This window comes from Rhamphochromis longiceps, linkage group LG23, assembly GCF_057381845.1.
Source record: "Rhamphochromis longiceps isolate RC_006_pf linkage group LG23, R_longiceps_female_GT1.1, whole genome shotgun sequence".
NCBI lineage: Eukaryota > Metazoa > Chordata > Actinopteri > Cichliformes > Cichlidae > Rhamphochromis > Rhamphochromis longiceps.
In genome coordinates this window covers 5,922,245-5,945,226 of record NC_140578.1, presented here as the reverse complement: position 1 = coordinate 5,945,226, position 22,982 = coordinate 5,922,245, and the positions used below count along the sequence as shown (strand labels likewise).

Here is a 22,982-nt window from a genome sequence, read left to right as displayed (position 1 = left end):
AAATAGATCCCAAGTAACATCAATTCATAGCATTTGATCACAGCAAGTACCGAATCTGTATCAGTTCATGTTTTATTTCAATAGAGTTGAGTCGACGCGGTTTGAGATCCACTATATGAAGTTAAAGTCATACAAAAACAAGATTAATTCAGACTCCCGCATTTTAAGAAGAGGATCCCGCTAAACTAATCTAAATTTACTTTCTGGGAATTTCAAAAAGGGGAAAAATGAAACCGTGTCAACAATAACTATCTAGAAAATTCAAATTATTTTTGTATTTGTTCTGTTTAATTGACATTCCTTTTGCTTCCACAGTTACTTTTTGCAGATGTGTGAATCTGCATGTCCACCTCTTGTACAAGCATATTAATACTAATCACCGACGAGTGACACAAATATCACAGCACATTCATGTGTTTGTACATTAAAGGCAATTAAAACAGTTTCAATAACAATATGGACCCCTAACCACAGAACCTTTATTTATTTAAGAAGTCAAACCAGCGGGTAGCTCTGCATGTTTTGTGCTGGATGCACTTCCTGGTACAATCCTTCGTTTACAGTAAACACCACTATATTAAAGGTTACTAAAAAAGGAATGCCAAAGATTGAAGTTTGGGAGAAAATATCTCAGTTTTAATTTTTAGATGCTAATATTACCAAATAGATTTTTTTTTTATTTATTATATATTTAAAAAAAAAAAAAAAAAAAAAAAGCAACAACAACAAAGTGAATCCGGGTCCTTTGACGCCTCTGACAGTCAGTGGTAACTTAAATAGTGTGCCAATCTTTTACTTTTCATTAAAGGCTACAGTGACACCTGAACGAGGCTCCCTTTACATGAATTTAAAAACACTATGACAATACCATCCAAGATAACAGAGTTCAGTGCGGGAATGAAATCATTTCCACGTCCTTTGTAGATCACAAGGAAAAGCCGCATCAGTCCTCTCGGCATCTAAAGCTCAGTTGCGGGACCCCATTCCATATCGTCCGCATCGTCAAATTCATCCTCAGAGCTGTCGCTGCCCTGGATCTGTGTGCGTCTGAACTGGACTGCTTGGTGGTGATGTGCGAGCCTGTACGGGAGAAGAACGGATGGGTCAAAAATCAGCGCACAGCCTCAGTCTGGCGTTACTCCATGAACCCCATAAACCCGCAGACGGCTCAAGAAGACTTACACGATGAATTGTGGGGCTTTCTTTTGCTCATCTCTGGGCTCTTCCTCTCCCGAGCGAGCCTGTAACAGAGGATATAAAACAGTGACTTATCACAATTATTTAGTCTTAAGAGACTATTTTAAGAGATGGATTTTAAAATCCACATAAGCCTTTCCGAACCAGTTAATACACTGAGGATTTGTCCTAGTCTCTGTATTCATGATGATAAACAGGCTGTAAACCTCTTGAAAAACAGAAACCACACTTACTATAATCTTTATACTGAATTTAAAATGAGGTTGTTATATGTGTGCTAATTCGGCACCGCCTCCATAGCCAGGAAGAATTTATGATAAGGTTCCAAAAATGAGGGGGGGGGGAAAGAAAAATTTATTAAAAAGGTTAATGTGAATTTAATTTAGGAGCTTTGCATTTAAAAAGTTGGAAATAACTTTCTCATAACTTTCTCCTTGAAAACACCTCCAGAACTTTGAGTCGTTTGTGTCAACTAAATATAGTCACGTTCTTTTAAACGAGAAGTAGACAAACAAGAAAACCAATGAACCTTGCGTTTTTTGGGGTTTTTTAAAGGATGCAACACCTTCAATTAAGAAAACCTGAGGGAATTTTGTAATCGATTACAGATTGTTTAAAGGAAACAAATGCTCAGCTCTGGAAATTCACCATTCACCACAGCATCTGACCAGGCCTGTATTATTATTATTTCCTTTTATCCTCTGAACTTGTCTGAATACTGTATTACTCAGATGTATTAATATACATTGCACAGTTTAATAAATCCCAAGACACATTCTTAGGAACAAAAAATCCAAAACAAAATAAAACATTGGCACTCTGGATGATGTTTGTTTGTTGTTGTTTTAAACTAAATCTGTTTAGTCTTAGTCGACGTCCTTAAATGCCCCTCATTTTAAATTCAAGTTAAACTCGAGTAAAAGCTAGAAGTAATACTTCATTTTGTTTTACTGTTTCAAAAATTGAATTCATCTTTTGTTATCAAAACTGTTTGTTGTTAAGTGAAGGACTGAAACACATCTGGTTTTAAGTAAAAGGATAAAAAAAAAGAAAAAAAGAACTGGTATCCAGTAACTGTTTTAATGAGGGCACAAACCTGCTCTAATCTGTCTTCGATAGCAGACAGGCTGGCGTGTTGGAAGCTCTCCGGCTCCTCCTCTGTGTATGAAGGCTCGTCCACTGAGTACTGGCTTGTGGGGTCGGGGGCTCTAAAATCTGGCGGTCCTTCAGACGGAGCGGCGTGTGAAGCTACATCAAGAGCGCTGAAATCTGAGTCTGTAAAACTGCGATGAGAGGGATCTTCCTCCTCGGCATCGCTCTGCGGCGGGCTGTAATTCGCATGACGAGGTGACCTGGGTTCAGGTACGTGCATTATTGGCGGGACTTCTCTGACTCCGTACGCGTCATCGCTTTCCTCGGGTTCTATAGAGGGGCTGTGGTGTTCAAACGCTGGCTCGGATGATCGAGCTAAAGCAGCTCCAGCTACCCTGGAGCCCCCTGGGACCTTGGCTGTATTCTGACCAGGGTAAGCCTCCTCGAGTTCCTCGTTGTCAGTGTAGGCGTCGTCTGTGAAGCCCTCTCCATCGGTGTCCTCCAGGTCACTAGCAGCACTGAGGTAGTCAGTCTGGTTCTGGTCCAAAGCATCCAAATCTTGTTCTCCACCACTCTCCAACTGTGCAGACAGAGAAATCAAACAGCTTTAGTTATTAGTGTTTAACTAACTGTACAATACATAATCAATGGAAAAAATATTAAAACAGTTTGCTTTGTAAAATATATCACCACTATGTGCAACTCTGTATTAAAGAGAGGGGAGAAACTGTGGGTGCTGCACGCTCATATGATACCATAATCTGCTTTATTCTCATTTTTGACTAACGAAACCATAAAGTAAGAAGTGAACTTCAGAAAAAGACGTAAAACTCTAGACCATAAACTCATCAGGAAAGCGTTTACACAGGTTGGCAATCAGAGAAGCCAGAGGGTCATTTTCTCACAGACTTCCATAGAACTGCATGTCTTTTTGCAGCTAGTGTACCCCAGCAAAGATGGCCTGTCCATCTTTTATTTACAATTTTTGGGACCACGCAGAGTGCTATGCTTCATTTGTGTTGCACTATATTTGTTTATGTAGCTGAGAATTTTTAAAGCTGGTTCAATCACACCAGCATCACAAACTCATCATCATAAGCTTTGTTTTTAACTACAGGTGCAATTTTTGTTTTTCTTTTTGCAGATTTCTAGAATTTCATGTTGGCTCAGTTTTTGGTCAATAACGAACTGTAGTTCAAACTACTCTTTTTCTTGTGGCTTAATATTCGTGTCAATTAACTAATAATCAGGTTTATGGATCATTTGAGCCACACAGCACTTGGATTAATAAACAAAGATGTAAAACTACATCATGAGAGTCGGTGCGCTCATTAGATTGTTATAAGAACTAAAGCAATAAATTAAGAACAAAAAACAAAACACCACATCGATCTGTATATAAAATAATATCTCATAATCGCTTTAGTGTACAGATGTGTGTGTGAAGAGAAGCTGTGTGTTGTACCGTGACTTCAGACACCCAGACGGGTTTGGTCTGCTCGTGGCGAATCTTATTCTTTAGACTTTCATACCAAGAGTGGGAACTGGGATCCAGGTCCACTCGAGCTGAAGGGGGAAAAACAAAAAAATAAATCAAAAGAAGTAAACATTTTAAACTTGTACCAGCAGACAGAGAAAAATTTATTTCCTCATAGATGTACTGGAAAAAGCTTTAAGTGTTAAAATTACCCGAGAAAAGGTGGCTGCAGTGTTTTCTCATTTTGATGGCCTGTGAGTAAAGGCGTCTGGAGCTCTTGCTGGATTTGGGGCTGTACCTCTGCCTCATGGTCTTGACATCCTTGCGGTTGTGAGGGTCTAAGAACAAAACCATCGGGTGGTACTGGATGTAGTTGAGCCTTTCCACTGCAGTGGGAGTGATATCCAGCAGAGGGTGCTTATCCTGGGAAGAGAGAGGAAAAAAAAAAAAAATCAAAGAGGAAATACCAAACAGACACAGAAAACAGGACTGTAAACATAACTTTAATGTTACTGCTCACCTTCTCTGCTATTCTCCTCACAGTGTCCAATTTAATAACTGTGGAGCCGCCATCTGCACTTCCACTGCGAGGAACCATCTCTGTAGAAATATAACAACACACCCAAAATATTTTAAATAAAATAGAAGATGAGGAGAATAAGTGAAAAAGGAGGGAAATAATACTCAAGAATAAAAAAGGGGTATCAAAACAGCCCAAAACAAACCAACCTGCCACTTCATAATCATCAGGCATCTCTCGTGCCAGCTTCTCCATGGCAATGTCATTAAGAGGTCCCAGAATAACAATGGGCCGCTTGAAATTAGCTGGAGAAAAACCAGTAAACGTTGTTAAACCTGGACCTTTATGCATGAAACAAAGTATCTCTGTGAGGGTATGATTAAAAAATAAATAAATGCCAACCTTCTCTGAGCAGGACTCTCTCATAAGCTGGGAATTTGCCCTGAATGGTGAGCTGCAGCAGGTCTTCGCGACTCCGTCGCATGTTCTTCTCGTTCTTCTTATTCCCTCTGAGCCCCCGTAGTTTCCAGAATTCGGCTCTCGGTCCGGTTGCCTGCCTCTCTCCGGTCGCCCGCTGTGCCTTCTCGATGTTAGCCATCTTCTCTGCCCTGCAGGAAAAGATGGCAGATGCAAAAACTGAAACAGTCCTCGTGGAAGCAAAGAGATCTTCATCTGCTTATCGTCTCCTTTCTCCTTACTTGATCTGATTTGGGATAGTGCCCTTGTCCATCTCGTGCAGGTCATTCCCCATGCGGATAGCCAACCAGCTGCCTATCTTTCCACGATGCATTGTGTCCACCACTCTGAACACCTCTCCTCTGGTGAAGCCCAGACCAATGGGGTTATCGGGGTCATGGTCAAAATGTGTGCGGATGTAGAAGTTGTCTCCCAGGTTGGACTTGAGGATCTTTTTGTAAACTGAAGATAGACGAAATAAGATTTTGTGACTTGTGACACAACTCAACAGAAGTAATCTCGGTGTCATATTAAGGTTTTGCTCTTCACTTACTGTCCATCTTATGCTGCGTGGAGATTTCCACCCGTTCTCCTGTCCTGAGCTCAAGGAGGAAGTTGGCAGCTTCTTCTCGTGTGAAATGGCCAAAATCAACTTTATTAACCTGAAAAAAAGAAGAAGAACAGGGATGAACTTGGACTCTGGTCTTTTTCTGTCATATTTAAAATATTTTTTTTTTTAAAAATGGACAGGTGTCAAATAACAATGTAAATGTACAGCTAGGAGCATAAGGTTTTTGGACAGTGGTCATTTTTACTCGGTACATATGACATGGATACTACTAATACAACAACAACGGTCAAAAAAAAAAAAAACTAATAAAGAAATGCAAAGGAGCATAAACATCTCATTTAAGCTAAAGAGTTTTTCTAAACTGGACAAGACGCTGTTAATCTATTCCGCCATAACCACGTCCATATAAGGTGTGCAAACAAAGGTCACCTGCATGATCTGGTCTCCCTCCTTCATCCCGTGTTCATACGCAGGGCTGTGTGGCTGGACTCCACCTACAAAGATCCCAACGTCGTTGCCTCCCACGAGTCTAAGACCCAAACTGCTCTCCTTTATAAATGACACTGTCTTCACATCTGAGCTGTACCTAAAGGGGAAACCGAAGGAATCAGATTACTGTTGCTATGACGCTAAGACACGGGGCAACGCTTTAAGCAAATGCGGCACTCACCCTGGAATAGATGATGGGTATGAATCTGGAGGCAGGGAATAGAGGGGCTCTTCTTCAGGTTTGGCTGGAAGAAATGCAGATATTGTTAGACGCCTAAAAGATGTCAACTCATAAGATGTCAAAAAAATAAAATAGAAGAAAAGCACAAAAATATCTTGATGCCCAAAAAAGGTTTGTTTATTTCAACCCACAGATTGAAAACTTATTTATGATAATCATGCTACACATCCTGAGCCTTACAGTAGATGGGCGGGTTGTTCTTGACTGAAATCCCAGACCTGATGGTGCCGTTTCCATTTGCAGCACGAGGAGCACTTTGAGGTGGAGAAAACAGAAATCAGTAATATTGGTTATTTAAGAGAAAACACATTTCGGGCTGCCATATTTTAATCTGATTTTAATGAATTAATTCCTGATGTACCTGCGCTGACTGTTCCCCCGCTCAGAGCTGCCAGACCTCCTAAGATGTGAAAGCTCATCTGACTCAGAGGAATCTGGTTTTAAAAAAAATGAAAACTTTAAGCAGGGAGACTTCAGTTTGTGAGGATTTTCTTTGGTTGTGGTGCTCTAATGCTTTTATCTAAAACCGAGAGAAAGAGAGGTTGAAGATGAAGCAAAAAAGTAATCAGCTGACCATCTGGAGGCGGTCTAGCAGGCGATGGGGCTCGATGAGGAGGCTCCTGCTTTACAGGCACTGAAGTAGGCACTCTGAGAGAAGAATGGGGGAAAACTGAATTAAATTTCAGCCGTCATCTTGTTAAATGTTCCCTAAACATACAATGAGAAATGCAAAAGCCATAAATTGACGGTCAAGTTAGTGCATGTTAGTTAGAAAACCACACGAGATTTCGATATGGTTTTCTAAGTCGGCAGTTTGAATATTATGTGATGCAATCACTGCAGGAAGTCATGTAATGAGCCCCCGTGTGCACAAAGCACGTTACTATCAGGCAACAGTTGCGTTTGTGGTAAGCATAAAAACCTGTCGGACATCCTCTCAGTGTGATTTCCCACAGTTCACAGTGAAGCTGTAACTTGCATTTCTCATATTTTCACTTTCTCTTTCTACAGTTGCAGCTTTAAATTATTTCTAGCCTGTGCTAAAAGTGCAATAAATAAAACAAGTACTGTGCAAAAGTCTCGTATCAACTCTTATTTCATGACATTTTTCTTGGAAAATGGAAAATGCTTGAGGTAATTTACTGAAATGTGCAAACATACATGGAAATACAGTAAATAAGGCAAAAAAAAAAAAAAAAAGTTAAAATATGATTGAAAATTGGTTCTTTGCATTGCATTAGTTCTGGATGCTTCATAGGTCAGTGTTAAGTGGCTTAACAAATCAAAACCTTCCTCTGAAAATGGACAGGTACAAGGACTGGACTGAAAACTCTTCAGAAAGACTAGAGAAGTGCTCAAGACTGCTTAAAAAACAAAAAATACAAATAGAAAGCTCAAAACTTTTGCGCAATATAGCGGCGTTAATCATCATATTCAACTTTTGTGAATATAAATATTATATTAAAATGTTGTGGTTTCACAAAGGTGTCAGAGGTGCATCAATGCTAACAATGTTTCTGTTGATATGTGGTTGCTTAGCAACATCAAGAAATATCTGGTACAGATAAGCTTCAGGGGCCTAAGACATACCTGTGTGTCGAGTTTGGTTGCTTAAATTCCTGATCACGTAGGAGTTCATACTCAGACATGTGTGAGGTTTTATATTAGGATAGTAAATAAACAAAACTGACAAACAAAATAAAATAATATTAATTTGGAAAGAGTCGGCTGCAGTGTTTATTTTTAGAAGCAGTTTATTAAACTGAGTGGTTTCATGTAGGAACCATTTTCCTTCTGAACAACAAGGGAAGCTGTAGGTACCAAAGGAAGTGACATTAATGTGACATTAAAGCACGATCCCCTCATCATGTGTGCTTCCTTCTGACACAGTGATGTGGTCAGTGGGTGTAGCTCCCTTAGAGAAAAATCAGTTCCTATATGAAACTGATCTGATCTTCTTTTTCCTTTTTTGTGAGTAACCAGATGATGATTTCTGGGAAGTTTTTCAAGTGTATCTTTTGCCATGTTGAGCAAAACGGGGCACGACTCAATGCGTTTGATGAGACAGTCAAAGTGGAAGGCGTCTCTCACCTGTATCTATTTCTGGCTGCTGAGTTTTTACTGCCGGTGGATTCCCTCTTGGGGACTGGCGCATAACTGGCCTCTGATTCAGAGTCCGAATTCGCTGTGGAGATCAATAAGTCAAGACTGTCTTTATGGAAAGTTTTATTATTTGTTAGATGACTCATGCGTCCTTTTAGATTCCAGGCACCAAATATGAACTCCCACTGCTCACTACAAAACACACACACACACACACACACACACCTTTCTGTGGTGGATTGCTGGCAGTGCTCCATTTTGGTGGTTCCACCTCTGGCTGCAGGGAAACTTCTGGCAGGACCCTGGAAGAGAAGAGAGGGAGGTGGGAGTGAGGGAGGAGGAAGACAACAAATCTCAGTTACGTTTGGCGAGGGGGACCAGCGGCTAATAGACGATTATTGATGAGAGGATGAGACTAAAATATTGAATATTCACCTTATTCTGTTTGAGGGAAGCTCTCTCTTTGGCGGTAAACTGCTTTGTGACTGATTGAAATTAACCACCCTATTAAGTTTAGCTATTAGCTACTTGATTGTGATGCTCACTGTGAGATTCAAACATGCTGTATAACACATGCACACTACGCAAAACTTTGAAAGACTTTGATTTGAGTCTTAGGGAATTATTCTACGATATGATTGTTGCTGCAACGAGTGTCCTATATTTAATCAACACTTCAGCCACATATAGGAGAGGACATGTTCAGTTTTATTTTATTGGTCAACAAAATTAAAGCACAGATTCTGTACACAGTCAAAAACAGAAAATCAGACAAAATAAAAAGAAATTTCAAAATGAGACAAAGCACAAAATGAAAATCAAATTTAAACAACTCAAAGAGCAAAGGTTAGGTAGTTTAACATTAAAAATATGTATTATTAACTAAGTTTAACAACCAGAGAGCCACAGAGTCTGCTCAGTTTCCGGTCCGTGAGATCTTGTTGGGTTTCAGGTAGGTGTGGGGGATTCATGTGTACCTGTATCTGCTGAGAGAGTCCTGACTGTATGTGGTGCTACGCCTCTGAGGAGGCTCAGAGAAGCCATCCGACTCGGAGTCAGAATCTGAGGAGAAAGAAAAGCGTTTATAGATTAATTTTATTAATATTTTTTTAATATAAACAGTAAACAACATATTTACTTCTGATTAATCTGCAGCATTTCCATTGTGTGTTTACGTTCCCGAGATGCCTCAAATCTCCACAATTCAAAATCCAGTATCTTTAATGCTCATGTGTGGAATAACAACTGTTTTCAGATACTACAGTTTCTTTATTACCCAACATTATTCATGATTATTGCATCTGTCGTCTCTCCTTTCTTGGAAAATGTTTTGATCTCAATGAGACGATTGAATGAAGAGTTATACATAATGTTTTCCACCTTTATGCTTTGATCTACTCACTTATAAATAATGCTTTCAAAAATATTTACATGAATATTATTTTTTAGCCATCATTTCCTTCTATATTTTAAGTGTATTGCAATAATCATCCCTCAGCCTCTGCAGTGTTACATGCATTCATACGTGCACTGCTGGATTAATTCTCTTTTACTCTTACTTACTTTATCTCTTCTACATTCATTCACTTACAAGCCATCTTATGTTTTCATGTGCATCTTTCATATTCTGCTCTGGCCTTAGTAAATATTTCCAAGGAGGTGTGAGACAAAGTCCGGGACGTGTACATCACAAGGAGACTGGATTGTTTGCGTGTTTTTGTGCAGACCTGGAGGCGGGCCTCTCACAGGTGAGTTGACCCTCCTTGGTGGATCTTGGCGAACAACGATGGGGGAAGATACCCGGCCTGCGTAACGATCAGGCAGAACTCTGCAGAGACAAGAAAGGGTTGGGGGCATGAATGAATAATTGTTTACCAAAATAACTGATGATGCTGGTGCAAATTATGGCTTCTGTTTTTGAATATTTCTGTGCAAGTGATCTTGGTGCTTTTGTTGTTTATTCCTGGAACTGGATAAAGAAATGTCCGTACTTGTATCTACTGTCCAGACGAGGGCCATCTCTGCGTGGGGGTGGGGAACCTTCAGGGTCAGAGTCGGACTCCGACACCGGCCTGCGAGGGCGTGAGGAAGTGGAGGAGGCGGAGACGGGTGCAGTCCAGTTGTGAGCAACAGGAGAGGATTTGGGGTTGGGGAGGGTGGAGACTCCTGACAGAGATCTGCTCAAAGAGTAAAAGCAAAAATAATGTCTCATACAGTTTTAACTGCATTTAATATGTAGTAACATATGTATATATACTTTAATAAAATAAACCTAGGTCATTTTAATGATATCATCCGTGTGAACTGACTTGTATTTGTTGTTTTGGTCCAGGCTGTCCCTGTCCCTCTCTCTCCTGACTGGAGGAGGAGGAGGAGGAGATGCACTGTGGTCGGACTCAGATTCAGACGGAGCTGAATAAACAATAATCAACAGTTAGAAAACTAATTATAGGACATGTAAATATTTTTTTTCCAAGAAAACCAGCAAATCAGTGCTGGTTTGAGTACAAGCATCTTTGTGCTTCTGCACAAAAAAAAAAAATAAGTAAAATAAAATAAAGTAATTCTCTGCAGGACTGACCTCGGCGAGGAGCGTAGGCTTTTACAGGTGGCCGGGATAAGGTGGAGCGCACAGGCGATTGATCCCGAGACTTTGGCAGTGGAGGTTCAGCTTTTGTTCTGTGTGAGAAATAAAAGATTTCTTCAGTGCTTTTAGATCAAATCCAATAAAGGATTTACGTTTTTTGTGCATTACATCGGTGGACTTAATTTTTACTAGGCGGGGTGACAGGGTAAAGTCTGTACCTGCGTGTCCGCCTCTCCTTGGCGCTTGGACGTGTCCTGTGGGCTGGAACGTCCTCATCAATGTCTGAAATTTCTGATGGGAGACAGAAACAGAAAATGTATTAACTTTTCAAGTTATACAGGGGGTGTTTGCAAGATTGAATTAATTAATCTGAGCCTGTAGCCCAAAAAAGTTCTACATTTAAAGGGATTTGACTGTAGCAAACATGAGGGACATTACAGGATTAGACCGACTTTACAGCACTTTGATTTCACCCATGAAATAAGTAGAAGCTGCGTCACCGTTTTGATTTCTCCACCTTTTCCCCTGTGTTTGATTCCCTTACCATCCAGCTCTGAGCTGCTGTCTTTGCGACGTTCATAATCGCTGTTCTGGGGGCTGTCCTCCACCTCTGGGATGCTGACCAGGAATCTACGGTCATCCCTGAGGACCGTCATGGTCAGTTTGCCTCTACTCTTCTCCACCAGGTGCTTGGTCTCCAGCAGGGATAGGTTCTCTGTTGTCATGCCATTGATCTGCTCACAGATACAAATTTGATTAAGACAAATTGAAGATTAATAATGAAATCTTCCAGTCCTGTAGAATAGTTGTAGCTTAAAAATACTCCAAGACAAGTGAAATATTACCTTGAGAATGAGGTCGCCCTCCTGCAGGGTGCCTTCCCTTGCAGCTAGGCCAGTTTCTGTCATGTGCTTGATAAAGATCTGACTGCCCAGTTTCAGTCCATACTCTGCAGAAAAATAAAGCCAGAAATACTGAAATAAGCACTTTAAAAAAGATGAGCTGAGCAGATTATTTTTGTCTAAAAAGCTTCGCTTCTTCACAAACAAAAAAGGTTTCCCTTCGCTCTCATTCCTGAAATCTTACCATCTGTGGTTTTCTTTTTAATCAAAGTAGTTCTGATGGGTTTTTCTGAAACATTTTTGAGCGGCAGCCTCTTGTACCCTGATGAAATCAACGGCGCCGCGTTTGCAAGCCCGTTGCGTTCGGGCGTGGGGCTTCGGCGTGTGTAACGGTCGTTGGTGCGATAACGGTCATCAGCACGATAGCGGTCATCGTCACGGTAGCGGCTGGAGTCCATGTTGTCACTCCCATCAGAGTGGCGTCGTTGCCGTCTCGGAGGGTCCGCATCCAGCAAGTTTGAGTGCGAGGCTGCCCGAGTGGGTCTGGTGGATGAGGTTGCTGGGATCTGGATCTTACGAGGACGTTTCACTGTCTGGGAAAGATGCAGAAGACGCCCATCAGAAAGAAACCCAAGATTGGAAGCCACTTGGCACAAATTAATTAAAGGCTCGGTGCACACTTACTATGTTTGCAGTCTTGCCGCAAGACTTCAGGGTCTGAATGGTGTAGTTAGAATGGACGTTGTCCATAGGTTCGCCATTGACCATGACAATTTGGTCTTTGGTGCTGCAGAAGTACAAGTATACACAGGCAGCCAGGTGTTCATTCAACAGTCAAATCTTAAAGAGGTCTCTACACACATTAAAAGCAAAAGGCCTCCAACTTACAACAGTCGTCCCATGGCTGGTCCATTTGGCAGCACATCTGACACCAGAATTGACGTGTCCCCATCGGGCTGCGGCTTGTCCCTGCCTCCTGATATTGCAAAACCAAATCCTAGTTTGGAATCCTGCCATTTAGAAAGAACAAAAAAAAAAAAAAAAAAAAAATGAGACCGAGAGAAAATGATGGACAGTAAAGAGTGCAGGGAAGTAGGTGGGTGGATGAGCATGAGTGGGAGATACAGTAGAGAGATAGGAGGAGGAAAGAACACATTCCAGTGTCGCCAACAATGAGGCAGGACAGCGAAGAGCTGGCTGGTGCCGTGGGGTGCAGCAGGGTGTGTCACTGAATTCCTGACGGAGCCTGTGCTGTGAAACTAAGAGGACTTGAACACAGTCCCTCAGAAACCACAACGAAACACACTTTCCACATGTGTATTTGTTTAGCCACACACTAGAATCTCCATGTTAAACTTAATTTAGCCTACTCATTATTTCATGTTGATTAAACAACTGGAAAAGTAAAACACGCTAGCAGTTTCACCATAACACCTCACATATACATCTCAATTATTCAATTAAAAAACAACAACAACAACAACAAACAAACAAACAAAAAAATCACTTACTTTGTTTAGTGTTATTGTATGTTGCTCCCATATTGTTATCTCCTCCATGCCTGGTTTCTGGGGGGGAAAAATACAATAAGAAAAATAATCTTTTTTTATAGCAATTGACAATAATAAATCATGATTAATTAACTCATAATCAACATATAGTCCAGGTCCTTACAGAGAGGACAGCTGAGCCTGAGTGGAAGACAGAATGTGCCAATACGTGAACCTGATCTCAACATGCTCTCACCTGTCGCAATCCTGCCTGACCAGTATGGAGGAGGGGCTACCTGGTATGTGTGTGCATGTTTTTAACCACCTTTACGCCACAGACTACAACCAACAACTGGAAAAATAAATATATATATATATATATATATATATATATATATATATATATATATATATATATATATATATATATATATATATATAAATAAAAGAATCGAGCAAAATGCAATGGGATCCTTTAACACAGTCCATGCTGACATTATCAAGTTACAATATTTAGCTTATTGTTTCAAATAAGAGCTTTCCATCCTGGCATCTGAGATAAGGAACAAGTAGACATGGCTGTTTGGCCGAGTACCTGGGGATGAACGAAACTGTAGAGCAACTGGTGACAAGGAACTATTAGATTCTTCTGGGGGGGGGGGTTTATATCAGTGAAAAAAAGACGACCTTTGACTTACAGGAACATGGCAACATGCCCAAGGTGATTTGCATTTTTTTTTTTTAAAAACAAGCCAACACTGCAGCCTGGCCATGGACTATATTTCATACACCGAGGAAGACGCTTGCTAAGCTACAGCCAGAACGAGTAAAGCCTGATACTCAAGTCAGACACACAGTGGTGTAGTGTTGCTTAGACTTGGAGTTTGTTTAAACACTGAACAGGGCACACAACAAGTACAAGGCCCATTAGTGCTTAAAGTACAGCAACATCAGCCGAGCACCCAACGTCCAGTCACACCCAAACACATAACCTAATTATACAACCTCAATTTGCTGACTCTGACTGTTTAGTTTTTCAAATTAGGTTACACAAAAAAAACAACTACAAGAATAAAATCTCACAAATGATCACCAGGAAAACCTTAAACTCGCAGGTGTACAATGTCTAACCTGGGAACAGCAGGCCTCTTGTTTGACTTGGTTAATCATAAACTGGAGAAGGCTAAAAAAAAACAAAATACAAGTACTGACATTAGTATTCAAACAAAAGCTGGTCATGACTTTTTCTGATTTGATGATAAGGTAGACTGAAACAGCAGCTGAAGTAGTTACGTTTTTTTTTTTCTTTTTTAAAATCAGCAGTAGATTTGTTGCATTTATAGATTCAAAGCTGCAAGCGACACAGAAAGGTCACTTAAGTGTGCCAGTTTTCAAACAAAGCAACTTTTTTGAGGAGTCTGTGAATAGGCTTGATGAGTAGTTGGAGTATATGCCTTTATGGAAATCACATCAGCAACAAAGTATACAAAACAACTCAATGTAGAAGGACACCGAGCTGCCGGGAAGGTCTACGCTCTCAGAGCTCATTTACAGCTCACTGACTTTACAACCAGTTAAAATTTAACTTTGGATGTAGGTCACGATGTCGGAGCAATGAGATGCATGTGAAACTGCAGATAAAGATCGCATCGTTATAGATCAGAGAGAGATGAGATGTAAATATGAGCATCGTCCATATTCCAAAAGAAAATTGATTATTTACAAAAACAAACGACAGTGATTTGTTATCTGCTAATAAACGCCTGATCCAAGACTGCCAAGCCTGCAGCTGCACTCCTTTAGGACACTCCTCCATCTTCAGGTCATCATTTTTCCAGCTTCAAACAACATTAATCTAAGGGAGCTGATGCACATCACTAATGACTTGTGTCCTTACATTTCTGTAAATCTTTAACAGTTATGCTTTTTTCACACTAAAGGGAAGCATAACTAAGTCCATAAATGCTTCGTTTATTTTCATCTGCACTTACCATGTGATCTTTGAACCTGACTTCCATTTCCTACTGGGATTTCTACCCTGAACAAAACACCTGCTGCCTCCAGCGCTCAGCAAACAGCCAGCTCTTTATATCCCATATGGAGCCGGCAACAGAAAAACAATCACAGATCCAGTAATCTCAGGTTACTTCGCCCGCCAGTGAGCTCTGCATGGATGGTGGCTGAAACTAGATCCTCGTGCTGAAATTGGTTGTAATATGACCAGCTGGGGTGTTTCTCTCACACCAGGCAGAGAGACTGAAAGACCTCACCTGGAAAGCGCTCCTCCCCTTTGAGTCTTTGCCCACTCTAAGAGTCATTCTCTAGTGTCCTTAAATAAACATGGCTTTTAAGGTGGATCTGCCCTTTTAAACCCACCAGAACTGGGGAGAACTGGGAAGCACCTTAAATATGTCAGGTAGGGTAATCACTCCCTTGCGTTTTTGCATAGCTTTGAACATTCAGGCTAAGAACTAGAAAGCTCAAAGTTTTTTCATTTCAAGGCAGAAAAATATCATTTAGCTCTAAATAACAGACAGTCACTGATTGGTCGGGAGTTTTTAAGGGTGTGTTCACATGACTGTTAATGTTATTGCACATACAGTAATTGAAATCAGTCTATTATTTCATCTAAAATATCAATTATGGTTAAATAAATTAGACTGAAACTAAGAAAGTGTTTGTTTGTTTTCACAAACCACTTCTCGGGGCAGTAAAAAAAGTAATTCCTCTATGTGGGAAAAACCTTGTTTCAGTAGAATTTTGCAATTCAAATCTCTGCATATTTTATGCAAACTTTTAGACATGCCTCCTTCAACACGTCATATCTCTGGATCCATGAACAAACAATCTTCCCATTCTCTTTTCACAAAATAATTATTTTAGACGCTGGTGGACGACTGAGACTAAAATATATTAATACTACTGTAAGGTTTAGGCTTAGTTTCAATATCAAAAGAGCTTAAGAGGTTTAAACTAATTATAAGAAAAGGTCTAAATACAAACAGTTAAAGGGGGAAAATATGTCTCTAAAAGCTACTTGTGGTCAGACGTTCCAATTAAGACACAAAATTGTAAATGTGTGTTACAAAAAGGGCTCGTCCTCATAAATAAAAATAAACAATGACATGACAAGTCTGTTCTGTCAGTTATGGCTCTATCACAGCAACTTTCACAGGGTTGTATGGGAAGAATCATAGCCACCATCATATCATACGAATCTATCTACATTTCTAACCGTCTCCATGTTAATCCGTCCACAATAAAACAGGAAGAAATTTAAGGAGGTCCCTTAGGAGTACGCTTCCTGAGAAGATCATACCAAGAGCATGGCGTGTACTTCTGAAAGAGGCGAAAGAGAGCGCAACGATAAAAGCACATCAGAACCAATCTTCAGTTTGTCCACTACAAGAAAAGCCCTAATAAAGAGCAGCTTTTTTTCCCTCCAAACTGTGAAGCATAACAGAAGGAGCCTCAGGGTTCAGGCCTTCTTTTTATACCTTCGGGTGTGGGCTCGGTGAAGGAGCAAAAAAACAAAACAAAACTGTGTCACAAGGAAATCAGTGACAGAGGGATTAAAAATAGAAGAGAAACGATGCTTTAATGTTCAGAATCTTTGACCTTACTGAGATCACCTAACGAGGCCCGTTCTATAAATATATCCCAGATTCTTTGATGTGAAAATTAATTCCTTCTTACACCGAACTGTGGAAAAAGCCTGCTATGGAGCACACGTAGATAAACAAAGGTTTTACAAGTCACTCACGTACTTTTTGCCAAGTTTAACTGTCACTCAGTCAGTGTGTTCAATAAAGAATACATTTTCCACAACTTTGACACATTTGATGAACAAGACATGAAGAAATTCTGCCGATTTAAACTTTCTTTAACTGTAAAACAAAACCTTTCAACTAACTGTTCAACATGAATAAAGAAATAAAAATAAAATTCTGTGGGTTCAAATTGAGCATGATATTTAAGAGAGCGCTGGAAGAGTGGGGGGGGAAGTAACCTGTGAAGTTCTCTTAAAGCTGAAGTTAATGTAAAGCTGCTTGGTTACTGTAATAGAAAAAGGAACTACAAATAAAATAACTACTATCCATTCACTTACGGGCACCACCAGCAGTGGCGGAGGCTCCGGAGGCACAGAGCCCAAGTGCTTCAGCCGTTTGAGTCGCTCGGTCAACTTCATAATGATAACAGTGCTGACCCACTCATTCACAGACACCAAAGATCTCCAGCTGTCTGCAAATCTGTTAATAATCCTGTGTCTGTGTCTCAGTCACACATGGTCACTGATGCAGGTCTGCAAGCCTCTTCACGACAAACATTAATTTGCCATAAAAAGAAAACTAAGAAAAACAGAAGTTAAAAATTAAAAATAAATAAAAGTAGCAACTGTCATCCCTTTGCTTCCAATGGAGAAGTCATGTGAAGATCGCTCCATAGATCCGTCTGCCCAATAGTTTCCTTCGTGACAGGCTCATAAAGTCAAACAGGTCCACTTGCTCCCGCTGTCAGCGGTATGTGCGCGTCTTACTTCCCCACAAGGCAGGAGCAGATCCCAGGCTACCGGCTGAGTTTCTGTCTGCTCGGTGCCATGGTTACATTGGAGGAATGAGAGCACTGGCCTGTTAATAATTGACGGGGTGTTTGCAGCACTATGGATCTTCCAGCTTCGTGTAAGTGTCCTGATGTGCCTACACAGGCTGTTTCTCGGGATCAGGAAATGGCAACAGAGAGCCTGATGTTATCTCTGTTCCATGGTTAACATTTACATATGCCCCACAGCATGGGCGTGTTGTAGCCTTTTTTCCCCCTTTTTTTTTTAGTGTTCAGTGTGACATGTACCCAAATCATTGAGGAGGAAGGGGGACAAAGAGGAGGTGAAGCTACTAGAAAACACTATCCAACAGCTTATTACTTCCTAAATCCCTCATCCACAGATCAGTGTCTGTATTATAAAACTTGAGAAACAAAACAGATGTTAGATGCCAACTTGGGTTCAGCCAGGTGGAATAGCCGGCATGAGGTCAGCGAGAGCACCAGGTGTGAATTATTAATTGATCTTAATAAACAGACTTCTACGGTTGCTAAAAACAAACAAACAAACAAACAAACAGGTAGCAAAGGTGAAACCATTCATAGTAGGTGAATATTCACTCATTCACGCCGAGGACTGCAGTGTGCACGGCAGCAGGATATTCTATTTGTTTTGCTTTCATAGAGAGGCCACTCCTGTTGGCTATTCAATATGCAAACTACTGACTATCGACTCCAGGTCACCTTGTTGTGCTTGAGTTTCACTATGAATGCAGAGGCCTAACTAAAATTCATAACTAAAATTCTTCAACGGTGCATCATCGAAACAAACTAACAAACACCAACCGACGGAGGCAAGAAGGCTCCAGTACACGAGTTCGTTGGGGAATGTGGAAAAGCAAAGCCTCCTAGTGTAAAATATAGAGCTTTGCAGAACAAATACTCCAGAGGTTTACACAATCAGCAAAGAGGCTGTAATTACACAGGCCAGGGATTTGTGGCTTCCACACTCAGTGGACTTACTTGTGTTGCAGTAGTACTGCAAACACACACTTTACAGCTATCCCAGCGCCATAACATGAGTTATACCACACATGCTCAGCCCCTTGTGCATGAGGATGCAAATGGTCACACGTGTATGGTGGATGGTTGCTCCATCACAGCAAAAACTATTGAGGTCATGATTATTTAACGAACACGTCCATTGTAGTGCTTCAGCAAGTTTCCTCGAACCAAGCTCAAGGCGAATAAGCGGTTTAGAAAAAGAGAGAGAAGAAGAGGCCTGTGCTGCTTGATTTTTATCATGGAAGCCAAAATTGGGAAGAAAAAAAAGGAAGTTCCCTCAGTTTTCCCATTAAAGACGGAAAAATGTGAAATGTGAGCAATGCTGGTGGAATCACTGGAATTATATGCACGACTGCTAAAGTTCTGCACTGCTGGACGGCGGTGGAGATGACAATATGGGATGTTGCATAATACTTCACACGTTAAGTGAGATATGCTACAAGAGGCGTTTTCTCTTTAACCTTCAAGTCGAGACTGAGAAGCGTCACTTATGACCCCAGCTGTGTTTAAATATAGAGTCATTTAGAACTGGAATTATATAATATGGCATCTTTAAAAAAATAATTAGGATTTAAACATGTTGATTTTAGTGATATTTGCTAGCAATTAGATTCAAGATTCAAAGACTCAGATTTTTTTGTACATGTCATCCTGACAAAGAGAAAGACAGTTTCTCTCTCACCTTAACATAAAAAATGTCTAAGAAATATAAAAAGAAAATGTATATAAAAATTAAACCTGTGTACATCAGTGGCAGCAGTGCAAGATGCAAGTTATTCCAACTCATTGTAAAAGTTAAAAATGCCAGATATTTCAGAGCTAGATATCTTAACCCTTTTTACACAAAACACACTTTATATATTACACATATACAAATAAAATGCTACTTTATGTTTTGTTTTAACCAGAAGCAAAACAAAACCTGACTGTTCAATTAAGTTTCTATTATAAAGTGTCACAGCAGTCACTTCAAGATGCTTTATATTGTGAGGTAAAGATCAGACAACAACATATAAGCAAGCACTTGATCACAGCGGGAAGGAAAAATTCATCTTTAACATGAAGAAAACTCCTGAGAGAGAAAGGGGAGGGAAAAAGGAGAAGACGAGAGGCGAGGACAAACAGCCTATGGGAGAGAAGACAAAGGTAACAACATGCAGTAGCTGCATATAAACACATGGGCAAGTGAGAGGTGAGTGGAGAAGAAATGTAGCCTAAGGAGCATGACCAAGGCATGGTTCAGGGTCAGCTCATGATAAAGGTTCTCAAAAAGCAACATTTACAAAAGTAGAGAAGGTATCCGTCTCCCGAATCCAAACTGGAGACTTGCCTGAAAGCTAAAGGCTCCGCCTCCAATTCTAATTTTGGAAATTCTAGGAATGCCAAGCAAGTCAGCATTGTGAGAGTAAACTGGAGAGGTTATGATACTATTACGATATTCTCATCATTCAGTACTTTTATTTTTTAAATTAAGGAGGATTTTGAATTCAAATTCTAGATTTTATAGGCAGCCAGAGAAGAGAAACCAAGAAACTGAGATATATGACCTCTAGTTCGATTCTTTGTTGGATATTGTAATATCTTTATAATAATAACAATAATAATAATAATTGTTGTTAAAGTTACACACCTTATCTGGTATCCAACCTTTAGTTTTTATTTGCATTTTATTTTCTGTCGTAAGAAAGAAAAAAGTTTTGGTTTGTAAGAAATGTCATGTTTCTTGTACACACAAGTGCACAAGTTTAGAAAATGGGTAATAGATAACGCCTGATAAACTCAAGCAGTACCACAAAGTACCCCAGTATTTTTCAAAGAGCTGGGAGCCAGACACATTTACAGCCATCCTTGGAGTGAGCACCTCTTTGATGAAGAGTGAAACCCTGCTGAATGATGACTGCCAAAAAGTTAACACTACAGCAGTGAAAATACTACAGCAAACACCATCACATCTGGAGAGACTGAGACTTCTTTACTATAAGAAACTCCACATATCTGATATATCTGGGATAGTGTACCAGCACTTTCTCAATGGGAAAAACGAATACGCAGTGCGTTTCCTTCTTCCTTACATTTGTATATTCAGCCCTGATGCAGCTCTTTTAATGCTGCATCAGGGATGTTGCGGCCATTGTTGCCAGATGCCTGTGGGTGTTTCTCTGTTCAAAAATAGTGTGGTCATAAATGAGCACACTCTGCTATTTTAGCTGATAAAATCTACATTACTTGAGGGTTAATATATTTAAGTGTACACGTCCACATTCTGGGAAATGGACGCCACACATGTATTTATTTTACTGGAATAAAATCAGCAGACTAAACCCTTTCCTCCTTTTATTTGAACTGAACTAAGCTACAGCTGCGATGACAGAAACCTTAAAACCTAGATTAACTTTTAAAAATCCAGAAAGGACGGGCCACAATCTTAAAAGCACCTCATGCGCAGTACGGAACTTACGAGAACAGCAGTCTTAAGCGACTGTGTCAGTCCCAAATCAAACAATGAGTGTGTAAATATGCAGAGTGAGGAGAGGAGGACGCAGCAGGTTGGGAATGCAGTCGAAACTAGTGTGAAACTCCTGTTCCGGACAGGTAGAAACTTGTGTGTTGCCGAACCAGTAAGGTGAGGAATAAGAAAGTGGAGTTTACAGCTGACAGTCAGCATCACAGCAACACAGACAAGCACACAAATCAAGGCAAGCACGTTAAACTGTGGGGGAACTCCAACAAAAACACACAAAATGACTAAGAAGAAAACCACAGCTGTCACACAGGCCTGTGAGGACTGCAGTCAAGCAGCGACAAAGCTTTCAGGCCTGTAAACATCCGACTAACTTCACCTAAACTGAGAAAAACCACAGAAAAAAAACTTTTTTGATTCAGAGTTATGTCACATACGATCCTTCAGCTTCACCTTTCACTCCACAGGCTAAGCTGAGATGGTTTGATTACCTGTGCAGGAGGAAGGAAACACTGACAGAAACGACGCTAACTCACCTGTAAACGTGCTCTTCGTAGCTTCAAGGCTTCTTCCTTCACTCTCAGACCGCTTTCGTCCAAATAAACAGTAGTCCTCGTTAAGGTCTCACCTGCCCGCCTTGGCTGTAACGCTACTTCTAAAAGTTTCTCCAACAAATCTTCCTGAAAACAGGTGTAAGCAGGAGGCGTGGCGTTAACTGTTCAACGTACAGGTGAAAAACGTCATCACGTCGGGGGCAGCGTCTGTCAGGAAGTGAAACCTCCCTGTTTGCTTTGGGCGTGTGCTTTACGCAATTATGTTAGTCACCGTCTTAATCTCGGTTTAATTTTTTCGGGTGCAGGAAGTCAAAATTTAAAAAAAAAAAAATTGATCTGAAGTTTAAAGTTGATCTGAGAAAACCAATAAAATGTCTTTTATGGGCACCAGTTTACTTCCTGAAACTGTATTTCCCCTGGAGCTTCTTAAAGGGGGAAGTTCATATTGAATGCGTTGGCGTGGAAATCACTGCATGGACTTGAATAATAAAGCCGAACTGTGTTCAGATAAACGACAGGCAGTCAGCAGGTACAATCTGGTTCACCGCAAGGGTGTGTGCCGAGCACCTCATTGTCTGCACTCACATGTGACTGCTCTGATACTGTCAGTACTAATGACATCATAAAGTTTTCCAAAGATACCGCAGATGTAAGCTCACTGAAAAGAGATGGAGCAGCTGACACCCAGGTGTGGCCCTAGACACCGATAACACCAAGAAAGCTGACTTCAGGAGGTCTGGTTCCAAGTGACCATCTGTGGCTCTCAGGTGGAGCTGGTGGCCTTCTCCATCCCAGCCATGAATATATGGACACAGGCCCAGCTGGGAGCGTTCCTACTTACTAACAGGGGAAAGGCCTGAACTGAACCGAGAAGAGATCATCGGTGCCTCGCTGCTACATCTTCAGCTGAACCACGAGTTTAAAGGACTCCACTCACCGCTCTCATGGCTTCTTCGGTCTGGGCAGAGATGCAAAAGTATCAATGAAGGACTACTCGACTGTGAAACCTGAGAAGTCCTGTTTTGTGTAGTTTTTTTCAAACACTTATTTCCTTTTAGTGTATCTTCTTTAGTTAGGTTTAAAAAGTACTCAAGTATTTTGAACCCTGTATGGCAAAGATGTTTCAAAACTTGCAACTCTCTATATGAGGTTTATAGTGTGACGTCTATGTGCTGCATTGGATCAGTGTTATTGTTATGTTAGGATTCCTGGGGTAATTGTGGGATATTTAATGATAGGTTAGTGTGGAAGTGTCTGTTGGGAATTATATGTATTTGCTTTATAAATTTTTTGATGTT

General features: G+C 40.6%; 1 protein-coding gene across 4 annotated transcripts; it reads right to left on the bottom strand.

Annotated features, from left to right (window-relative positions):
• Positions 1–54: 54 nt before the first annotated feature.
• On the bottom strand, positions 55–21,812 carry tjp3 (tight junction protein 3). 4 transcript variants are annotated; one of them, XM_085399163.1, is made up of 30 exons: positions 21,667–21,812; positions 13,087–13,143; positions 12,464–12,585; positions 12,260–12,362; positions 11,820–12,168; positions 11,579–11,682; positions 11,278–11,467; positions 10,952–11,024; positions 10,728–10,825; positions 10,456–10,558; positions 10,138–10,323; positions 9,874–9,974; positions 9,124–9,208; positions 8,372–8,448; positions 8,135–8,228; positions 6,618–6,691; positions 6,405–6,477; positions 6,224–6,297; positions 5,984–6,047; positions 5,743–5,899; positions 5,296–5,404; positions 4,985–5,204; positions 4,689–4,894; positions 4,496–4,591; positions 4,287–4,366; positions 3,979–4,189; positions 3,755–3,855; positions 2,294–2,869; positions 1,183–1,241; positions 55–1,080 (listed from the first exon to the last, which is right to left on the bottom strand). In XM_085399163.1, exons 2-30 carry the CDS (start codon positions 13,132–13,134, stop codon positions 960–962), a joined length of 3,954 nt encoding a protein of 1,317 aa, XP_085255289.1. In that variant the 5' UTR covers positions 13,135–13,143; positions 21,667–21,812; the 3' UTR covers positions 55–959. The 4 variants fall into 4 exon arrangements, with proteins under 4 accessions (XP_085255289.1, XP_085255287.1, XP_085255288.1 ...); XM_085399161.1 differs by lacking the exon at positions 21,667–21,812 and adding an exon at positions 17,174–17,714; XM_085399162.1 differs by lacking the exon at positions 21,667–21,812 and adding an exon at positions 15,057–15,317.
• Positions 21,813–22,982: the final 1,170 nt, after the last annotated feature.

Bases quoted from the DNA above. Each gene is read 5' to 3' on its own strand.
- tjp3 (XM_085399161.1), bottom strand. From the start codon at position 17,254: ATGAAGTTGACCGAGCGACTCAAACGGCTGAAGCACTTGGGCTCTGTG. The intron at 11,468-11,578 runs GTAATATTTCAC...ATCTGTGAGCAG, and splicing joins AGGGCGACCTCATTCTCAAG to ATCAATGGCATGACAACAGA. The intron at 6,048-6,223 runs GTAAGGCTCAGG...CATTTCTTCCAG, and splicing joins GAACAACCCGCCCATCTACT to CCAAACCTGAAGAAGAGCCC.